General features: G+C 37.7%; 1 protein-coding gene across 4 annotated transcripts in view; it reads right to left on the minus strand.

The window, feature by feature from the left end:
- Positions 1–22,266, minus strand: part of Zranb3 (zinc finger, RAN-binding domain containing 3) — a 224,819-nt gene that overhangs the window by 138,535 nt on the left and 64,018 nt on the right. For all 4 annotated transcript variants that reach the window (XM_013517481.1, XM_005390762.2, XM_013517482.1 and 1 more), the window contains one exon: positions 2,768–2,786. In XM_013517481.1, the coding sequence (XP_013372935.1) occupies positions 2,768–2,786 (19 nt within the window). The remainder of the gene's footprint in view (positions 1–2,767; positions 2,787–22,266) is intronic.

The following is a 22,266-nucleotide window of genomic DNA, read 5'->3' on the forward strand; positions in this document are numbered from 1 at the left end:
CAGATTAGAAGATATAGAAACAACTCCAGATATACTCAGTCACCTTATCTTTGACAAAGGTGCCAAACACATTCACTAGAAGAAAGACAGCCTCTTTAATAAACGGTGCTGGAAAAACTGGCTCTGCCCATGCTGAAGATTAAAACTGGACTCATATCTTCCACCATGCACTAAATTAAATTTGAAATGGATCAAAGATCTAAATACTAAAACAGAAGCATTAAATCTGATGCAAGATAGAATAGGTAAAACTCTTCAAGACACTGGTATAAGCAAAGACTTTATGAACAAAATCCCCAATGCACAGCAAATATCACAAAAAATCAACTTTGAGCTCATCAAGAAGCTTTTACATACCAAAAAAAACTACCAACAGAGTGAGAAGACAAACCATAATGTGGATAAAAAATTTTTCCAGCTGTTCCTCAAAGGACTAACATCTAAAATATATAAAGAACTCAAAAAACTCAGATCCCCAAATTTAAAGACACAATCAAAAAATGGGCATCTGAAATGAACACAAATTGCTCAGATGAAGAAATACAAACAGCAAAAAACCATATGAAAAAGTGTTCAATATCACTGCTCATTCAAGAGATGCAAATTAAATCAATACTGAGATTCCCTCATCCTGGAAAGAACATCTATTATCAAGATCAACCAATAACAAGTGCTGGAGAGGCTGTGGGAGAAAAGAAATCCTTCTCCACTGAAGTATACTCATTAGATTAATATTCACTGAGGAAGACAGGGGCTTGTTCAAGAATATAAGATTTAATACAGGCTAAGATGCTGATCAAATGTTTATCTCAATCCATGGGGGACTCCACAGATTAAAAGCCTATTCAAATCTCTCTGATATCAAAGAGAAGACAAGGTACCATGCCTGCTAAGTCTTTCATGGTGACTTACTTAATCAAGATTATCAAGGGTGATATTATCTTTTCTAATATATTTTCTGTATTCTGACATAAAACTGTTCTGTCTTGAAAAATATTATATACACACATATATCACATATATATTCTATACACAGATATAAGTAAGAGAAATGGTTACACCTATTTTAGAAGTTTGAAGAATGAATTTACATTCTTTTTTTGTGAGAACATAAGTCTCTTAAGTCATTTTGGATTCTCTAATTCATTTAAAAAGAGCATTTTGGAACTCATGCTGTTCAAAAGGAGAAATTTCTGTTGTTTTCCAAATGTCTATGTCTTGTTTCTCCAATTATACTGCTAAAGTTCTTCATAGGCAATGTCTATGTTTCTAGTTACAATATCTAGTTTAAATAAATGCCTATAAAATAAAGAATCTAAACTAGAAACTTAGGTAACTATAAATCAGCCCAAACTGAAACCCCCAATGTCAACCCTCCGTGACGTAGTACTCATGAGTATGTACATGTTCTAAAGAAAAGACTGCAGAGATGAACCATTGGAGGGAGTTTATATGCAACTAAAACTAAAACATAAGTACCTGGAAGAATTTTTTAATAGTTCTGTCTGAGTTATTTTTCTTATTGCTGACACAAAATACCTGACACTGAAAGTTAAAGGAGGAAAAGTTTATTTCGCTTAGTTTGTAGAAGTTTCAGTCCACAATCAGCTGGCTCCAAGGCAGGGTGATACACGGCAAAGGAGCAACAGTTCATGGAGGTAGAAGACAGTAAAAGCAACAAGAGAGCAAGACAAGCCTCTTTCTGTCCCTTATATTATTTTTTTGCTTGTTTGTTTGTTTTGGTTTTTTTGAGACAAGATCTTCTTAGGTAGTCCAGGGCTGCCTTGAACTAGCTGCAGAGCCCAAGAAGGCCTCAAACCCATGGCAATGCTCCTGCCTCAGCCTCCTAAATGCTGGGATTATAGGCATGGACTACCATGCCCAGCTCTGTTCCTTACATTGTACCCACTCTACTGGGATTAGAGCAGTCAATTCAACCAGTGGACTGATCCTACAATCACACACACTTAATTAATCTCAGCACCCTTAATCTCAACACTGCCCTATTAATCACACACTATAAATTCAACTACCTATGAAAAAATCCTATGACCATATGAGGCTTTTGGGGGCCATCTAGACACAAACCATAACAGGTTCTATCTGTATTCTTTAAAAGTTCAGATTCCCAATATTTCAATTCTAATATACTTTGAAAAGTATGTTTTGTTATTACAGTCTTCATAAAAGCATTGTAAAAGACAGCAACATATTTCTCAAACTGGTATTAAAAGTCATAACTTTATTGATTTGTACTGTAACATTGTGAAAGTTTATGAAGAATATCATAGTTCATCTAATAAGAGATTCAATTTTGGTAAGTCAACATTAATATGGTATATATGAACACACCACTTGAATGTATAAGTGTCTAGTGATATGAAAATATTTGTTTAGTTCTGTGTTATATTCAGGAAACAACTGACAACAACCTTTATAGCAAAATAACCTTTAGAGCAGTACTATAAAAGGTAAAAAGAGTTCACCTTTTTGACAGTCTACATTTCACAGCACACTTAAACACCCTAAGCAAACATAAATTTTTGGATCACTATAACTAATGTTAATACCAACACAGCACCTACATGCCTTGCAAACACATGTACACAAACACACACACACACTCATGCTCCATCCTTCTCCTTCTTACCACCCTCCCTGTTCCCCATTTCTTTTTTCTCCCTCTTTTTACAGACATATAATCACATGGAAAACAGAAGACAGTAAAAACGTGTGTAATTTTTATAAAATACATGAAAACACTTACTTCATCAGCAATCATACACCTGGAAAAAAAAAAGAACCATATTAATTTTTCAATCATCCAACGAAATCATCTGAAAAGTTCTGATTATATTCAGTTTGGAGATTCCTCAGCAAATGAGGTCTAGAGGTCCCATTCAACCCAGCTATTCCCCTTCTAGGTATTTTCCCAGAAGATCTGAAAACATCATGTCACAGGTATATATGTGCACCCATGTTTACAACAGCACAATTTGTAATTGCTAAATTGTGGAAGCAACCCAAATGCCCATCCACTGAGGAATGGATAAAAAAATTGTGGTACTTTTATATAATGGAATATTACTCAGCTATAAAGAAAGATAAACTCAAGGCTTTTATAGGTAAATGGTCACAACTAGAGACCATACTCATAAATGAAATAAACCAGACCTGCATGTGTGAGCACCACATTGTCTCACTAGTGTAAGAACCTGAAAGAGTGAATAAAAATTAGGAGGTATGACAGACATTGTGAAATGAAAGGAAAATGCCCAAAAGTAAAGAGCAACTGGGGTAAGGGAACAGAGAAAAGAAAGGAGGGGAAATTATGTATGCATATATATAGAGGAAAGCTAACATAGTTGTACTACTGACTCCAGCAGCCAACAGCATATGACTATGTGGAGTGTTTCCCGTAATGTAGAATGTCAAGTTGTGACTTCCATATTTGGCTAAACTCTCCCCCGGCCCCACCCTCTTTCAACAGGAGCTCAGTGTCTATGGTGCTCAGTGTTTAAATTACTTTTCTCTCATTGCTGAGACAAAATACCCAGTGCCCAAAATTAAGGATGAAAAGGTGTATTTAGCTTGCAGTTTGTGGAGGTTTCAGTCCATAATCAGCTGACTCTAAGACAGTGTGGCATGGCACAGCGGCAACAGTTCAAGGCAGCAGAAGACAGCAACAGCAACAAGAACACAAAGGGTGGGAGAGGCAAGCTTCTTTTCCTCTCTTATATTGTGCCTTCCTCTTCCACAAGCTCAAGATGTTTACAAGTAAGGACCCTGACATCCTGCTGAGTTAAAAGTCTAAACTTCTCAAGTTGACACAATGTATCAACCATTAGACTCAGGCTGGCCTTTAACAAGCAATCCTCCCTCCTCAAGCTCCCCAGTAGCTAGGACTACAGATGTTCACCACCATATCTGCCCTTTTCCCTTATTAATTTATAGAAGTAAATTCTATCTAATGAGGATAGGGAATATAAACTAAGTTTCAAATGAAAACAAAAACTAAGAAGAAAAGGAAACAATGGGTCATGGGTCAGGATCACCACATGAGTCAATAAGTACATCATGAAGGAAAAACAAAGTACTGACACAGATGGCTATTACATAAAGAAAAGCAAAGAAAGTAATGTGGCTCAAGTACACTGAACAAGAGTAGAAAGTAAGGCTGGAAGGTGCACAGGGCTCTTATTATGGAGAGTCATAAACGATAGCATGGAGGTTGGGTTTTCTTAGAATCCTGTGAAAGGACTTTTTACCCTAGCCTATAGAAAATAAACTACAGAAGGCAAGAACAGACACATAGCAAGAAGCTGGCAACTCACTGTAATGAACCAGAAAAGAAGCAATAATGTATGGATGAATGGTAAAGGTGGAAATGAGAAGTGGGCAGTTTCAGGTACTTTTCGAAGGTAGGGGAGTTTAACTGATCAACTAGGATAAGTTTAACTGATCAACTAGGATATGGATAAAAAAGTAGATATAAAGGAGGAAGAAATCAAGAATAATTCAAGATTCAGAGTTTAAGCAACTAAATGTGAAATGTGGTGGTGATATTTAATGAGACAGCAAAGACCGGGAGAGGAACACCTTGGGGGACAATGATCAGGATTTGTATTTGGCCATGTAGCCTCTGTGATAGCTTTAAGATATCCACCTCAAACTGCTGAGTAGGCCACTGGCTATGTGGGTCAGCACAGTGGTAAGGATTAGAGAGACAAATAATTAGAGAGTCATCAAAATGTCAATGGTTTTGGAGTGAGGATTCACGATACTCTAAAATATGAAACCTGATTTTGGCTTATTCCTGTCTATGCCCGACTCCCATGTTAATGTTAAACACCAGCTGATACATACATGCTGTAAGACTTAGGTTCTGGTAGGATATTTTCAGGGCATCTTCAGGGAAAACTGCTATTGGAAAATTGCCCTGTGGCTCACTGAAAAGCAGTGTCACGACACTCATACAAGCTGAGGGCTGTGGACTGCAGGGATAGCTTGATTTTCGGGTATCTAAAGACCATTCAGGTAAGATCAACACGGAGCCCTCTGAATATGCCAGATTTTCCTAACATGAGGCAGGCAGACTGACCCTACTTTGGACACTTTAAGAGAGCTGAAGTAGACCATTAAGTTTCTTTTAAGAATCTCCAGCAGGGCTGACCACCCTTAAATTTTACACAGGAGGCATATGCTAAACTCTGGGATTCCTGCTGTTAAGGATATAGTTCAGCACCTGGCCCAATTTCCAATGAAGCATTAAAGAAAAATAACTGAATATATGAGAAGTCCCAACATTTGAAAGTGGACAATAAGAGACCAATCAACATATAGTTAAGCTAGTGGAAGAGAAATGGTAGAAAAGAAAAACACTTGCACAAAAATTAAAAGCACACTTAAATTTTAATTATACACATACACACATATAGACTTCCTAGAGCTCAAAACTATGATTTTATTTTTTTCATTTTAAAGAATTTTTATTAGTACATATTTGCAGTACACAATGAATAAATTCATCAGTTAGTACGTGTACATAATGTATCTTTTTTTTTTTGTACCAGGAATTGAACTCAGGACCTTGTGCTTGTGAGGTAGGCGCCTGTGCCACTAAGCTATGCCTCAGCTCAACGTAACGTATCTTAATTGTTTTTTCATCACTTTCTTTTTCTCCTCTCCTAGGAAGCTATGATTTAAAAATCAAACTAAGTTTATTTTTAAAAAGAGCATTATTTTTGACAGATGAACAGTTGACTAAAAGATGCAGTACAAGGATTATCTCAAAATATAGAAAAGAAAGCTAACTAAATGGAAATGGTAAAAAAAAAAAGAGGAAAAACAAAAAAGTCCTTGAAAATTACATTCAGAAGACCAAAATATGTGAAAAAAAAAAATAGATGCTTAAAGGGAGAAGCACCAGATAGAAGAGAAGCAAGAATTAAGTAAATAATAAATGAAAAATAACCTGGACTCAAGAAACACTACTCATGCATAACTGAAAAGGAAAATCACCAAGTTTCAGGTTGGATTGTAAAGACAAATATCTACTTACACTCTTCTAAGATTTATCAGTTTTAATAAAGATAAAAATTATAAATGTCCAGGTAGAACAATTACCCACAAAAGGGAAAATAAGACTGGTGCTGGGTTTATCAGCAATGGATGCCAGAAAACAGTGGAAAGTGATCCAGACTGCTTAAAAGGAAAGCAGTAAAAATTATGAATGTTATACCCAGTGTTGTAGTTTGGGGTTTTGCAAGGGGAATAATGTAATATGGGGCACATCTTATAAGATTATTTGTAATAGTCACCCAATATTCATATGCAAAAAGAGAGTGCAGGAAATCTGCCCACACACTAAGGAGCAAAGAATCCAGCTGAGGGCCTGGATCCCACAATAATGTCCTGCATGTGTCCAGCTGAAGACCAACAGCCCATAACAATGCTTCGCAGGAGTCCAACTGGAGACCTAGAGCCCATGACAATGTCTCATGCAGGCATATTTCACAGATCTGTGCTGGGAAGGCCCAAAGGTCAGTGGTGGAAGCTAGAAAGTCATCTGCCAGCAGGATGAAGGATCTGTGCCAGCAGACTGAGGGATATGAACTGGAGCCAGAAAGCAACACTCAAAGGAAAAACCGGAGCTCCCCTGAAAAGTACCACAGCCATCCTCAGCAACAGTGAGGTCCTGAGCTCCTCCAGCGATTAGTAAAGCTGAGTTCCCCTCAGGAAAGCCAATGTGACAAGCTCCTCCAGGAGACTCAGTAGTGCACCATCTTCCTCTCCGAAGCCAGGAGGCAATGCTCAGAGTGAGGACCAAGAGCTCCCCAAAGTGAATCGCAGCCATTGTCAGCGACAATGTCCCCAGCTCCTCCTCCAACAAAACATCCAAGTTCATCAGGAAAGCCAGCAGCTCCCTAACAACTTCCACCAACTCCCAACAGCCTCTAAACTCCTCCTCAGTTCTGCCTCTTCTGCTGCTGGCAACAATCCTCAGGTGGGCCTTCCACACCCAGCACCATGCTGACTCAGTTCATCTGGGTGTTTCAAACTGACCACCAGTTGTCAATCCACCAAACCCAGTCAAGATAAGCCTTATCTGGAAATGATGGCAAGAAGACATTTGAGGATAGCCAAGCTCTCCAATATTATACTTCTAAAGAAAACCACCTGAGAAAATAACCAAGCAATAAACACACCCTAACACTGATTCAAGACAGAGGATGAAAAGTAAATCTGGTAAGCAGTGAAGAAAATTTAATGGGTGTTTGATAGAGACCACTACGAAACAGACTTGAGCAGGAGTTAATCAATTGGCTTTACATGTTCACTTGTGAATCTGTCCAAGGCCTAGGCTCCTTATCTGGAAATGGTGAACTCATAGTAAGTGAATCTCCGTGAGTCACTAATCACTACTAAAATCTGTAGTGGTAGATGAAGCTAGAAAGCCTCAAAAGATAAGACAAGATCATAGCCAAGGACACCTGGATCAGATCGCAACTGGATAAAGACTGTTGCCTCAGGCATCTCACTCCTGAGTGGATTAACTTAATACTTTACTTGGAGAAGCCTTTGGTGGTTCTGCCCTTCTTGAGTACTCCCCTCCCTTCTTCTGATAACCAAATAAATACGGGCCACCCAGAGAAGGTCTTGGTCTTAGCCATAAGAGAATCTTGAATTCTGTGAGAGGGCTTTGATCCTCCTGGAGCCCTGAAATCATTCCATTTGCCTCTTTTTATTTAGCCTTCGCTGTGTACTCGTTCGTTCAGGAGACTGTGGACCTGATCAGCCCGCAGTAACTAAGGGATATTAGCAACCTGATAGGTGGTGCATAGCCTAAGAAGAACCCCTGAAACACAGGAAGAGAATCTGAAAATGCAAATGTGCAAAAACCAGATGGAAGTCATACAAGAGAGGGAGTGTTACAACGATTCTAAAGCAAAACACCAAAGACATAATATGTAGTTAGGAGAGCAGATGAGGTCAGTTAAGGAGGAATATTATCTCCTGGGCTTCTTAAAAATCTGACTTTTGCTATCTTCTTTCTTGAATACTTTTACTTTTTTCCTTTGCTTTCCAAATGAGCATGTTTCCCAAGACAGAAGGGAGGTGGAAAAGGTGAGTGGCTCAATGAGTGAAGTTTAAGTTTTGCAAGATGAGAAAGTTACATATATTTGTTGCATAACAAGCACACATACTTAATATTACTGTGCTATACAGCTAACATGATTAAACTGGTAAATTTTATATATTTTTCACCACAATAAGAAAAAAAGTATCAAGAAGAGACAGACCAAATCCTTGAGCACACCAATAATCAGAGGTCACAAAGAATTCAGCAAAGAAGACTGAGAAGTGTCCAGGTACAGAGAAAGACACCAGAAGGATATAGTGTCACAGAAGTAAAAAAAAAAAACCTTTCAGGGAAGAAATGAAGATGATAGCAAATGCTCCTGAAAAGCCTAATAAAATGAGCTTGAGAAATGACCACTTTATTTAGCAAAAATAGCTTTGAAAAGAGTAACTCTGATGAAGCTGTAGGAGACAATGCCTCATCTGAGTGGGTCCAAGGTAGCTGGGAGGAGAGGAAGGGGACACAGTGAGTACAGGACGCTGTCTCAGGAATTATTAGGGAAGGGGAGCAAAGAAGTGTGGCAGTAGCTGGCAGGAAAACTAAGGTCAGGAAAGCTTTTCAAAAAAAAAATATTAGCAATATAAGATAACCCAGTATCTCATGATTTAGGAGTGAGATATCAGGCAGGCAAAAATAAATGTGAATCAGAACTTAGGAATCAATTCAAGATACAATTTAAATCATGAATAAAAAAAAGAAGAAAGCTATACATGAAGATGGTAACAGAAGAAATAAAATGAATAGGGTCCTCAAGTATATATTATATAAGCAGAGGTGGTCAGAACCTTGGAAAACATGCTCACTTAGAAAACCAAGCAAGGAATCAGAAATATTCAAGGAGGAGGCAAACAAACATCAGAGTTTTAAAAGCCTAGGGGAAAGACATTTAACAGAGTAAATGGACTGGCAGTGTCTAACGCCACAAGGATGTTATACCAGATGAGAACTAACAAAGATCAGCATATTAAATTATTAGTAGATCTCTTGTAAGCATCACATAGAAGTGGTTAAGACACTGGGGATAGTGAAAAATAGGGGCAACAAATACACGGTAGTCAGAAAGGAAGTTTGGTACAAAGGGTACCCTAAAAATAGGGTAACTGATGCTGAGGCAGGAGGATGACTTGGGTCCAGGTGTATAAGATCAGCTTGCAAAAAAAAGTAGAACTGTAGAACATACTCTATAGTGCAGTAGCAGCCAATAGAAAGGAAAAAAAAAAAAAAAAAAGATGACCGGTGAAGATTTTAACAAGATACTGTAACTTAAAAGAAGAAAATGTGGCTAATACAAATTTTATCATGTTTGATGAAAACTAACATTTATATCATAGAGCAATAATCAGTTATCCATGGAAATAAAAGTAGCTTTCCTCATGGGAAAATGGCACACAGGACCCGAGTTACAGGGACTGTCACCTACAGTGAAAAAGAAAACTTCCTTCATGAAAGACCAGACCTAGTTTAAGGTGCCAACAACTTTACAATTCTATGTGAATGTTACAAACAGTTTTCCACTGGTACAGGAAACAATATTCTTTGTTCCAAATTCATAGTTAATTGCCTGTACTGTAATTTATCCAGCTTGGCTGTAGACATCAAAAAGTAACTTCCCATTTCACTGAGTTCTTTCCAAAACCTTGATGCACCTAACATTAATTAGCTATTTACATGTTCAATGTTTATTATTTTTAATCCAAATTCTGGTACAGATAAAAAAGAGAAAAGTAAATGGCACTTTTTCTCAGAATCATTTTGCACACTAGATAAATTTCTATTCAAAGACTCACAAAACTGAGAAACTTGTATCTAATCTAAAGTTTTTCTTCAAATTTTTTTACATAAAGACTTTTTCTACAATTAACACTCAGATATCTTCTGAATAAATTTTAAAACAAAAATAGGAAAATTCTCTGAGATAATACTTTGATTACTCAAAGAATTTAATGAGATGCACAGATATAAAATGGGCATTCATATTCTATTTGGAATTCTCAGTACAGGATTCCAGGCATCATACCTGAAAACAGTTATCTGCTTAAACAATTAACATGCACACTCAGAAGTAGGTTATTATTGCAGGGAGAATACTGGCTTTTTGGACCCTCGTATGGAATCCTTCCCTCAGTATGAATCAGTTCCTACTTTTTAATATGGTATACTTGACCAAAGCTAACTTAATTAACACTAACTGAATAAATTCCATCCACTTCTCTTATAGACCAAGCAATAAAGACCCTAGGTTCAGAGAACCAAATCACATTTTTTCCAGCCATAATTTCCTAAAGTATTTTCCCCATAACTATAAAAGATCAACATGATAAAATGAGCTTTTAGTTGTAATTTCACCAACTTTGAAAATTAGTGGCAGTCACATGTACATGATTCAAGAGGTACTAAAGTAGAAAACTCTCTCCACTCTCCATTCCTCAAAGTGTCCCAGATACTGACTACTTTTATTTATTTATCTATTTACTTACTTACTTTTTGTGGTGCCAGGAATTGAACTCAGGACCTTGCCCTTGCCAGGCAGGTGCTTATACCACTGAGCTATATTCCTGGCCTGATACTTATTACTAATGAGGCAAAAAGTTACCAATTTCTTATTTAGGTTTCTAGAAATATCCTTTATTAGTGCAAACTATTTTATATATGTTTCATAAATAACATGATTTTACATTGCTTAATCTTATGTAAGATCTAAAATGTACACAAAAGTATATAAAATAGTATTATAATGTCATGAAAACTAAAAAAAGAAAAATTAACTTTGGTTGGAAATGAGCAAATAATCCTGCCTCAGCTTCACGTGGCAAATGACAAATACACTGTATCTAGTGAGGAAACCTCTTACCTCGCTCAGCCTCTTCATAATGTCTAGGATAGAACCACCACTGTTTCCTGGCAAAGCTCGCTAGGAATTCTCAGCTGTTCCTGATTCTCCTCCTAGCTCTCATTCCTGGCTCTTTCCTTAGTACCTCCTCCTCTCCCTACCCTCCTTGATACTCAATATTTTGTCATTTTCACTTCTTGTCTCACCTAAATTCCTAAGGTTATTATGAAGGTTATCATGCATTCTCAAATTTTTAAGTACCATCTATATACGAGTCCTAAATTGGTGTATTAAGCCATTAGAATATGCTTCAGGTCCAAAGTTAAAAACATGTACCAACTACCTGCAATGAATGTACTCATTACACACACAAACATGTATTAATGAATAAATTTTTAAAATTTTAAAACTGTTTTGGCTACTTTTACATGGATATTTTGAAGTTATTATTACTGTATTTCCCTCAAAATAAAACCTAACAAAAATAAGCCTGGCATGAGATTTTGTAATATAAACCCTGCCTCAAAACAAGCCCCAGTTAAGATCATCAGCTAGATGGATGCATCTAGTACATCCACTGCAACATGGCAGATGTACTGAATTATAAAATAATAATATATAATTAAGTATAAGTCATATTAATATTAATAATTAAAATAAATGATAATATAAATTATAATTAAGTATTTGTAAACAGTCAAGCAGGAGCCTTTGGACAAGAAGTAAATGACTACACAAACAGATGAATTCGAGACTCATTGTTGAATGACCAGAGTACTGCAGAGACAATGCATAAATAACGCGCTCCCTTGACAACGAATGGACATGGCTGTGTCTAATATAAATCTTCATAACTCAATAGGTCGTATGCTCTAGATGATGTACTTAATGCACTCATGTGAAAGAAACATCTGAATCTTGGTATTTGCAATTTTTCATCACTTTTGTGTTGTCTATTATTTTTTAAAAGTAGATTTTACTGGTATACTTTAGATATTCATAACGATCACATTCATCAAAGATAATCTTTACCTGTACATGATATAACTAAGTTTTTTCCCCATTCCCTTATCCTCCCTTTAACCCCTCTTCCACCCCCATTTACAAAGTTTTGTTTCCATGTTTTTCTATTCTCATTTTTTACTTTTCCTTTCTTTCCTTTCCCCATTTGAACATTTCCCTCCTATTTCAAACTACATTTTGCTCATTATTTATACTTTTTGCTTCTCACGCCAGAGACTGTGGTATTGACATGTATGTCTGATTTATTTTACTTGAAAGACTATGGACTCAAGGTGTGTCCATTTTCCTAGAAATTGGACCATTATTCTTAACTGTCATCATTTCTGTTGCTACTCCTGTATCATAAGTCTTTAATTAACACTTGATTTAATGGAAATTTTGTGAAGCCTAGCCTGTAAGAGGTCATGACCTGAGTGAAGAATTCATGGGATAAAATCACTGCTACATAGACAAGAAGTGTTCATTTAAGGAGAGCTCTATTGCTGGACAGGAGAGACTGCGGCCAATGATTCTGCAGGAAATAGAGCTGCAAGAAATTTGGGCCAAAATTGGGGTTTGAAAAGTTACGGTGATGTTCCAGAAGAAGATGACAAGACTATATTTGAATAAATGTAGATTCCTATACATGAATAAACATAGATTGTTGTACATGGAAAACTAAGACATCCCCTGAGAATAAGCCCTATTGCATTGTGTGGAGCAAAAATTAATATGTAAGGCCTAGTCTTATTTTCATGGAAATACAGTTCATATAATGTATACTGATATTTGAAACCAAAGTTGCCTACATTTGAAAAACAATCATGCATGGTGGTGCATGCCTGTAATCCCAGCACTAAAAACACTGAGGCAGGAGGATCACTGTGAGTTCGAGACCAGCCTGGCCTACATAGTGAGTTCAAAGCCAGCCTGAACTGCAGAGTGAGACCCTGTCTCAAAAAAAAAAAAGATTTAAAGTGGAAAACAATCCAAAGGGATTATTAAAACCATTGATTTAAGTCTGTGATTCTTAGTCTTTGGTCAGAAATTTCTGGAATGAAAACTATGAAATACAGTATTTGTTTTGGATGTATAGCAAGTCGCATTTTGCTTGAAGCACTGATCTTATGTAAAAACACATAATTATAAATGTCCCATATATCTATACCCAACTTCTTAGTGTCATTCATTTTATGACAACGATAAGCTGGGAAAATCAAGCTGTGGTCAAATAAAGGAAGATAGTATGTTGTAAATGGAAGGGTACCAGAAGTATCTTCATTGTTATGATGATGATAACTTCTGTTCAATATAAACCAAATAACTATATTCAGTCATAGAAAAGAATATCGGCAATGGTATAAAGGCATAGCAGAGGAAAGAAACTTCAGATTAGCTGTTAGCACTGAAGGAAATGTGATTAAATTTTAAAAAGTGGTTTTAAAAATACTGTTTCCGATAGGATGCAGAAAAAGAAAAGAAACCCAACTCACATCACTCAATCACTGAAGGGAATGAATACATCACATAATACATAGTAAGAGTGGGATGTTTCCTGGGTTGGTTAATTCTGTATTCTACTCGTCTTTCTATTCAGCCACCTTTGGTAGCTCCACACATCATATCTTTAGCCACCAGTGTCAAGTATAGCCAAAGAATCCTAGAGTCTGTCAATGGAGAAAAAAGAGGAGGAAGGCTTTTAGCTAAAGCAACTTACATCTGCGGGTGTTATAACTGAAAAAACAAGTTAAAAAATAACATTTAGTATTTTGTTTTAGTTCCTTTCACCCATTAAGAAACATCAGTCATGTACAGGAAAGGTGTAAAAGCCTATAATAATTTTAAGGTAAATAAGAGATGCAGAGTTATACAAGTAAATTCTTTGCATATGCCAAAAACCTAATGAAATTTTTTAAAGAACTGCCTTTTTTGTACATGAGCTTTAAAAAAATTAAACTAGGGTCTCATACTTGCTAATATATTTAAAATATTATGCTTCATTAGTCTGACTCCATTAGCACAAAATTGCTCTATAACTTTTACTAATAAAAAGCAAAACAGGAAATAAATCTTTGTATCCTCTTAGATAGAGGAAAAAAGGTGTCTATCTTAGCTGTTCTGAAAGAATTGTTGCTTTTAAGATGCATAATAATTTCCACTGAGGCATTAAATCATATATTAGCTTTTTACACAATTATTCTTATTTATAAAATGCAAGGCCTCCTAAGTCAGTAAGTGGCCTAGGCTGGTCTCAAACTTGTGAGCTTCTTGCCTCAGCCTGCCAGAGTACTAAGGATTACAGGTGTGTGCCACCTCACCCACCAGAGTCAACACTACTGTCTTGGTTGTTTTTTTTTTTTATTGCTAAGACAAAATATCTAACGCCCAAAATTAAGGAAAAAAAGGTCTATTTAGCTCACAGTTTGTGAAAGCTTTTGTCTGTAATTAGCTGGTTCCAAAACAGAGTGGCACATGGCACATGGGCAACACTAAGGCAGCAGAAGACAGCAAAAGAAACAAGAGCACAAACAGGGGGAAGCCTCTTCTCCTCCTTTATATTGTAAACAGGCTACCCCAACCCAGGGGTCCTGTAGCACTCACATAATCTCCATGCCCTCCTCCTGCACAGGCTCAAGATGAATACAAAGTAAGGGCCCTGACCCCCTGCTAAATCACACAGTTAAACTTTTAAACTTTTTATACTGATATAATGAACAACTTCTCAGAGCAGTAAAGGCACATCCTTTTTACCCCAGGGTATAAAACTGCCGAGTCACTCAGCCAAGCCTCTAGACTCCTCAAGTTGACACAGTGTATCAACCATAACAATTCACCCCTTGTTAACTTGTTTAAGCCAGTTTTCAGATATAAAGATATTAGAACCCCATATATTTGGCCCCCAAAGACTCATGCACATCCCTTTATGCAAAAGGCATTTAGTCTATCTGCAAGAGTTGCCAAAGTCCTAACAGTTTTAGCATTGCTGAAAAGCCTAAGTCTCAAGTCTCCTCCGAGATGTAGGGCAAACTCTTAGTTGCAAGCCCCTGTATAAATGAAAAGTTAAACACTTTTAACATTTAATGGCACAAGATAAACATTACCATTTTAAAAGGTACCAACAGAAGTATACAAAGCATTGGGACCAAAGCAAGTCTAAAGTCTAGCAGGGCTAACGTTATGTCCTGTAGTTTTATTCTAGCATCTGAAGCAATCTGTGGCACACTGTGAGCTCCAAACGGCTTACATGAGTCCACCCCCTATGGCACTTTTGGTGGTTACAGCTTTTAGGGCTTCTCTCTTAGGCCCCCTTTGCTCCCTCCTTGCAGCTTTTTTTAGATGATCCACGGTCCTGGCTTTTTTAAACTTCTGAGGTTTTTAGTGCACCTTTTGCTTTAGATTTACAGCTTTATATACTGCCCCCTCAGGGCACACTGCCTGGCCTCCCAGGCCTTTTGAAATCTGGGTGGAAGTCTCTTTAATTTCAGAACTCTTGTATTTTTTATGTATCTAAAGCCAGGGCCACGTGGATGATGCCAAGGTCTGCTGCCACCTGGAGTAGTAGCCAAACTTTTTTCTCTCTTGGCCATAGGGGTAGAGTGCCTGGATCGCTGGGCACTCTGAATCTAATTTTGAGGAATAAATTTCTTATGCTGCCGCCATTCTGGAGCCTGGTGTGGCTGCCGCCATTTTGGAACATGGCACTCTGTGGCTTTTTTTTTTAAGGCAAAATTTTTCACCTTTGCAGTTTTGAGGCTGCGAAAGGCAGAGACTTGCTGCTTGTGATGCCCTCAGGCCATCTTTTTGATTTTCTTGTTCCATCTCAGCAATGGAGATCTCTTCAGCTCTATCTTTGCAGTCCGCAGCTTTACTGGAGCTTCCTTTCTGACCAAACTCACAACATTTTAAATAATACTGTTGGGCTCTTTGCTCTTGGTTCTCAATATAAATCTAGCTAAAAGCCCCCAATAATAGCCATGCCACTGCCTCAACATTTAACGGGTTTGAAATTTCTTCTGCCAGATTAATCAGTTCTCTGCCTTTAATCTCAGTCTTAGTCAAAGTCTCTGGACACCAGCAAAATGCAGACAAACTTTTTGCCAAGCTATAACATACATTATCTGGACTCCAACCACCATTGCCGTCCTTTGCAGCAGAAACCTCCCAAATCCGGTCTTCATGGTCAGGATTTCTATCAGCCTTCTGGTCGTCTGAGCTCTGACCAGAATCTCCCATACAGAACAGCCGAAGGCATTCCAGCTCTACTCTTTCTGGAGACATCTCCAAACCTTTCCAAACTCTTTTCACAAGCCATTTTTAAAGGCTCTTGAACCACATGGTCAGGTACAGTCACACCAATGACCCCACTCCTGGTACCAAATTTTGTCTTGGTTTTTTTTTTTTTTTTAATTGCTAAGACAAAATATCTAATGCCCAAAATTAAGGAATGAAAGGTTTATTTAGCTCACAGTTTGTGGAGGTTTCAGTCCATAATTAGCTGGTCCCAAGGCAGAGTGGCACATGGCACAAGGGAAACACTTTAAGGCGGCAAAAGTCAGCAAAAGAAACAAGAGCACAAACAGGGGGAAGCCTCTTCTCCTCCTTTATATTGTAAACAGGCTACCCCAACCCAGGGGTCCTGAAGCATTCACATAATCTCCATGCCCTCCTCCTGCACAGGCTCAGGATAAATACAAAGTAAGGACCCTGGCCCCCTGCTGAATCACATAGTTAACCTTTTAAACTTTGTATATTGATATAATGAACAACATCTCAGAGCAGTAAACGCACGTCCTTCTTACCCCAGGGTATAAAACTGCTGAGTCACTTGGCCAAACCTCTAGACTCCTCAAGTTGACACAATATATCAACCATAACAACTACTTTAACAAGCTTTTCTTGAGTCACCACATAGTGACTTCTCCTAAGGCCCTACTGGCCACATCTATCAAACAATCATCCCTCATTGAAAGGAAGACTAGAAAAGAAGGATTTCAGCCAGTTACTTCTCTCATCTTCTACCAATCACTTAGGTAGACACTTCTCTACCTAAGATGTGTTAGTAAGGGAGAAAGGGACAAGGGACTTTTGGAAAAGCAACAGTAAATTCTGCCATAACTTTCAAAGCCAAATTTAAAAGGGATAAATTGAAAGCACTATGGCCACCTCTACAACCAAATGACCAAGTCAGCTATAGGTGTTATTGAAGGCCATGTTATTGAAGTCCATGTAATCAAAAAGAAAAAAAATTCATTTTACCTTATCATAGTTACTGATAAAGTTTTGAAGCTAAAAAAAAAATAAATTTCCTCATTAGTATGATGTTCTATATACCTACACCCCTTTGTGCCAGGTAAAGTCTTAATTACTCCACTCTTCTCTATCCAAACTATAATTAAATTTATTTTATCCACTCAACATTCCACAGTAAGAAGTATTTCATGTGGTTGAGAGGGAAGGAATTTCTCATGAAATTCTAAATGCAAAACAGACCACCAGATATATATAGATACAGATGTCTCCCTGGTTTTAAAGTAGTTGTCCAGAGAATCTAGAATATTCTTGTGATAATATTTTTGAATCTTAGTCTAAATAAAAGAGAATTCTAAGATCCTTAAAACAAAAGTTCAAAATTACTGCCCATGGGGACAGGGGTATAGCTAAGTGGTAGACTATGTTCTTAGCATAAAGGTCCTGGGTCCAATCCACAAAAATGTAAATAAAACAAAGAAAATTAAAATTAAAATACTGCCCACAGGCCAAATCCATCTCACTAATTATTTTTGTAAATAAGAGTTTTATTGAAACAGCTCTGTTCATTTACAAATTGTTACTGGCTACTTTTTAGGTATAATGACAGAGTTGAGAAGTTTTGAAAGGGATTGTATGGCCTGTAAGGTCCAAAATATTTACTATCAGAAGAACTTTCCCAGCCCTCTGTTTTTTAATATATCTATACCCATTTCTTAACAATTAATGATGTGAAGAAAGTTTTTGTTATACTTCTAAAAGTTTATAACTTTGGTTAGATAAAGAAAATGTAAAACAAGACAGAAACAGAATTGTGAATTTATTAAAAGAGTGGATATATAAGGCACACACGAATAGAACATAATTTAATAGGAATAAGTTTAGCCTCAAGTCTTATGCTTGAGTAAAACATTGAATAATTATGAGTTTAGAACTGAAGAAAATACAAAATAATTGTTGAAAAACAATTCAGACCCCATATATATAGAAAGAGGTACAATGTCACAGAGGTAGCCAATTAGAGAAAAAGTTTTGTTTTGTTTTGTATTTTTGAGACACGGTGTTGCTATGCAGTTCAGGCTGGCCTTGAGCTCACTTTATAGCCCAGGCTGGTCTCAAACTCTCGAGGATCCTCCTGCCTCAGCCTCCCAAGTGCTAGGATTATAGGTGTATGCCACTACATCCAGCCTGATAAAAAGTATTCTTAAACTGACACATTCTTGTGTTTTACTCTCCCTAGCCAAATAGTGAAATATTTCTTTTTTAAACTCAGGCAATCAGCCTTCTTTACAAGTAGCACTCAAATTATAAGGATTATAAAAGAATAACAAAGAATATTGAGCAATGTAATATTTTTATTCTAACATTTCTGCAATTATTTTATGATTTAAGGTGCCTAAGGTAAATCTGCTACCTAACCTTGTATTCCCCTCCAGCAAGAATATAAATTATACACCTGTAAAAAGTCAATGTAAGAATTGAGGTGTGGTACCCAGTCATTTCCAGTTTATATATACTCACCTTCATTTCTTCCTGGCCACAGCTTAGTAAATCTTACTTTAAACCTCAAGTTTCCTATAAAAGGATACATGTTTTAAAAACCTACAGTTGGATGTGGTACCCTATGCCAATAATCCCAACACTCCGAGAGGGTGAGGCAGGAGGATCTCAAGTTTGAGCCCAACCTGGACAAACTCTAGTGATTTACCAAGATCCTATCTCAAAAAAAAAAAAACAAAACTTTTTCTTAATGGGTTGAGGATATTATTTTAAGCACCCCCCCATCAGAAAACAGTTAAATTAGAGCTAGATTGCGAGGTAAAAACTTCAAGAAAGATTTTAGAAGGAGTTTTAAGAAGTACTGGAGGTCCCAAAAGGATGAACTAGTGAGTGCCAGCAGCTCAACTTCTCCAGGCACAGTGTCGAGAGTCTGGAACACAACAGCTTAGAGGGGAATCAAAGTGAGTGGAAGTTAACTGGGAACCATGAGGGAGCTGACAGAGAAGAAAACAAGAGTTGAGTGAAACATCACAACATGGAAGAGAGAGTGCAGCAGTTCACTAGCTGCTAAATGGGAAACAAAGCAAAGCTAACGACATCTTTGCTCACAGAGAACCACAGAACTGCATCAGGACCAAAAGAATCATCAGTAGTTGGAATCAGCAAGGCAAATGCAGGACACTGCTTCCAGAGCAGCCTTCCACAGTCAACAGCTGGGGAGTGACCTCCACACAAGGGCCCACAGCCACAATCACAGGAAGAGCTGGTGGGAATGCCACTGTAGGGAAGGGCTGAGTGTTTGAACCCGGCCCCAAAGCAGCCCTGTGGCTGCTTCACACTGCCAAGTTCCCAGGGTGGAAGAGGAAAAGCAGGCCGAGGGAGACTGCTGGCAACCTGAGAGCAGTCTGGGGAAGTCCTAGTGACAGGCAGGGGCTGCTGAGCACAAACCCAGCTCCTGCAGTCAAAGGCTAGGGTCAGCTTGAGTACACAGGATAGGAAGCTCATATTAGAGCCATGTTTGCTCTCTACACCCAGCACCATTCTGGGGGCAGACTGCCAACTTAGACTTCCAGTGGGAACAGAGACACATCCTGGCTTGAGCTCTGCCCTTTAAGCCTAGGCTGAGGAAAAGAGCCATGCATCAAAAATAAAAATTAAAAAAAAAAACTTTCTTTTACTATTCTTCATTTGATTGTATTTTTTTTTCATTTTTATTTCTAATTTTTAATGATTTTTTAAAAATTCTTACTGTTCTTCACTGTTGGTGGGAGTGTAGACTGGTGCAACCACTGTGGAAATCAGTGTGGATATTTCTCAAAAAACTGGGACTAGAGGTTCCATTTGACCCAGCCATTCCCCCCCGGGTATCTTCTCAAAAGAATTTAAAGCATCATACCACAGTGACTATAGGCACACCTATGTTTAACTTGCACAGTTTGTAATAGCCAAATCTTGGAAACAACCCAAGTTCCCATCAACCGGTGAATGGATAAAGAAGATGTGGGTTTTTTAATACAATAGAGTACTACTCTGCCATACAGAAGGATACACTCATGACATTTCTAGGAAAATGGATGCGCCTTGAGTCCATACTCTTAAGTGAAATAAACCAGACAAGTGTAAATACTGCACTGTTTCTCTGGTGTGAGAAACTGAAAGTGTAAATAAGAACCAAATGTATAATAGATATTGTGACATGGGAGGAAAATGGGAAGGGGCTCAAGGAAGAGGCAAAAGGGAAAGCAAAGAAGGGAAAAGTAAAACAATAAAAAGAGAGAGAGAGAGAGAGAAGAGAAAAGAAGGAAAACATGGAAACAAAGCTTTATAAATGGGGAGGGGAGTTCCCCAGGATAGGGCAATGGGGAAAAAAACAAGTGATATTATGTACAGGTACAAATTCTCTATGATGAATGTGATCATTACGTATATCTAAATATATCAATAAAATCTAATTTAAAATATTTATTTAATAATGTGGGCTATGTTATATTTTTTAATGGTTTCTTGTGTTTATTATGTTGTAGCTTTTGTGTATTTGTTTTCTCACTGGCTCTGATCTAATAGGTGGCTATGTTCTCTCCCTTATCCCAACTCCCTATGTAGTGTCTTCACCTAGAACCCCTGAAACAAGGCCTTTTGTTTTTTGTATTTTTTTAAGGTAGGGTTTCACTATGCAGTTCAGGCTGGCCTTGAATTCACTTTGTAGCCCAGGCTGGCCTTGAACTCATAGCAATCCTCCTGCCTCAGCCTCCCAAGGGCTGGAACTACAGGCATGCACCACCATGCCCCTCTTGAAACAATGTTATTAACATATCTCACTGTTGTTTTTCCAAACACACAAACTCCTCCGAAGTTTTAAAATTTCCTATACGTAGCTGTCTCACAGTCATTCCAGCCTTCTGCAGTATGAACCCTCAAGCCTCTGCATCATAAGCTCCCCATATCTTGGGCTCCCCATATCTTACCTGGCCTATTGTCCTTCCTATCAACAGGTGCTGACAAACACGTAGCTCTCCTCAGTCACAAAGTTCACTTTCTTTCCGCTCTACCTTGCCCTTGCCCCACAAATATCCTCTGAAAACTCTCAGTACTCACTCTTCAACTCAACTTAAAGTACCCAATGGAATCAAGACCTCACAACAAACTTTTTCTCATCTGCACTATTCCCCAATTCAATTCTCCCCCATAGTGTCTAACACTCCTCATCCAGCCACCTCTGATCTCTTCACCCCACCTCACCTAACTCATAGAAAAACCACAAATAATAAACTACCACAGTGTACACAGAGGATAGATAAAAAAGGGAAGTGTGATTCCAAGAACTATCACAGAGAAGTGCTGTAAGATTGAATCGGCAGATGCTGTTACAACCAGAAGTAACTCAGCAAAACATAATCACAGAGTTCAAGTCACTTCAAGTAAATAACAGGAGTAAATACTAGTAATGGACATACAAAGCTAAAAAATATTCACAGGAGGGGCCGGCGATATAGTTCAGTGGCATAAGTGCTTGCCTGGCAAGCCTGAGGTCATGAGTTCGATTCCTAGTACAAAGAAAAAAAACAAATTCACAGGAAGGAAACATTCTACTAAAAATCTCCATATAAGTCACAAACTCTCCTCACTTCTCTGCAACTTGCAGCACCCCTAAAAAAAGGAAAAGAAAATGGAAAGAGGCATATATATTAAAATTATATATTTTTGTTCATAGATGGAAGAAAATACATGAGTTTAAGAGGAAATGAATCAACAGTTCACTCAATATGCCCATGATGAATTACTGAAAAATAGGTAAAAAACTGAATGAGCTAACCAAAATAGCTCAAAATTAGAATAACAGACTCAACAGGGATATGAAATCCTTGAAAACATGTCAGGCAGAAATACTAGAAATAGAAAAAAAAACTGCATAAAATTCATAAATTGCAGAAATTGTTATAGGCAGCCAAGTTAGATAGAAATATTACAGGCAGTCAGACAGGGCCAGGTTCTCAAAGGAGCCAACATGAAAGACAAGATAAATACATATTTGCTGTGGGCCAGA

The sequence above is a fragment of the Chinchilla lanigera genome, unplaced genomic scaffold (genome assembly GCF_000276665.1).
Source record: "Chinchilla lanigera isolate Chin_1 unplaced genomic scaffold, ChiLan1.0 scaffold00039, whole genome shotgun sequence".
Lineage (NCBI taxonomy): Eukaryota > Metazoa > Chordata > Mammalia > Rodentia > Chinchillidae > Chinchilla > Chinchilla lanigera.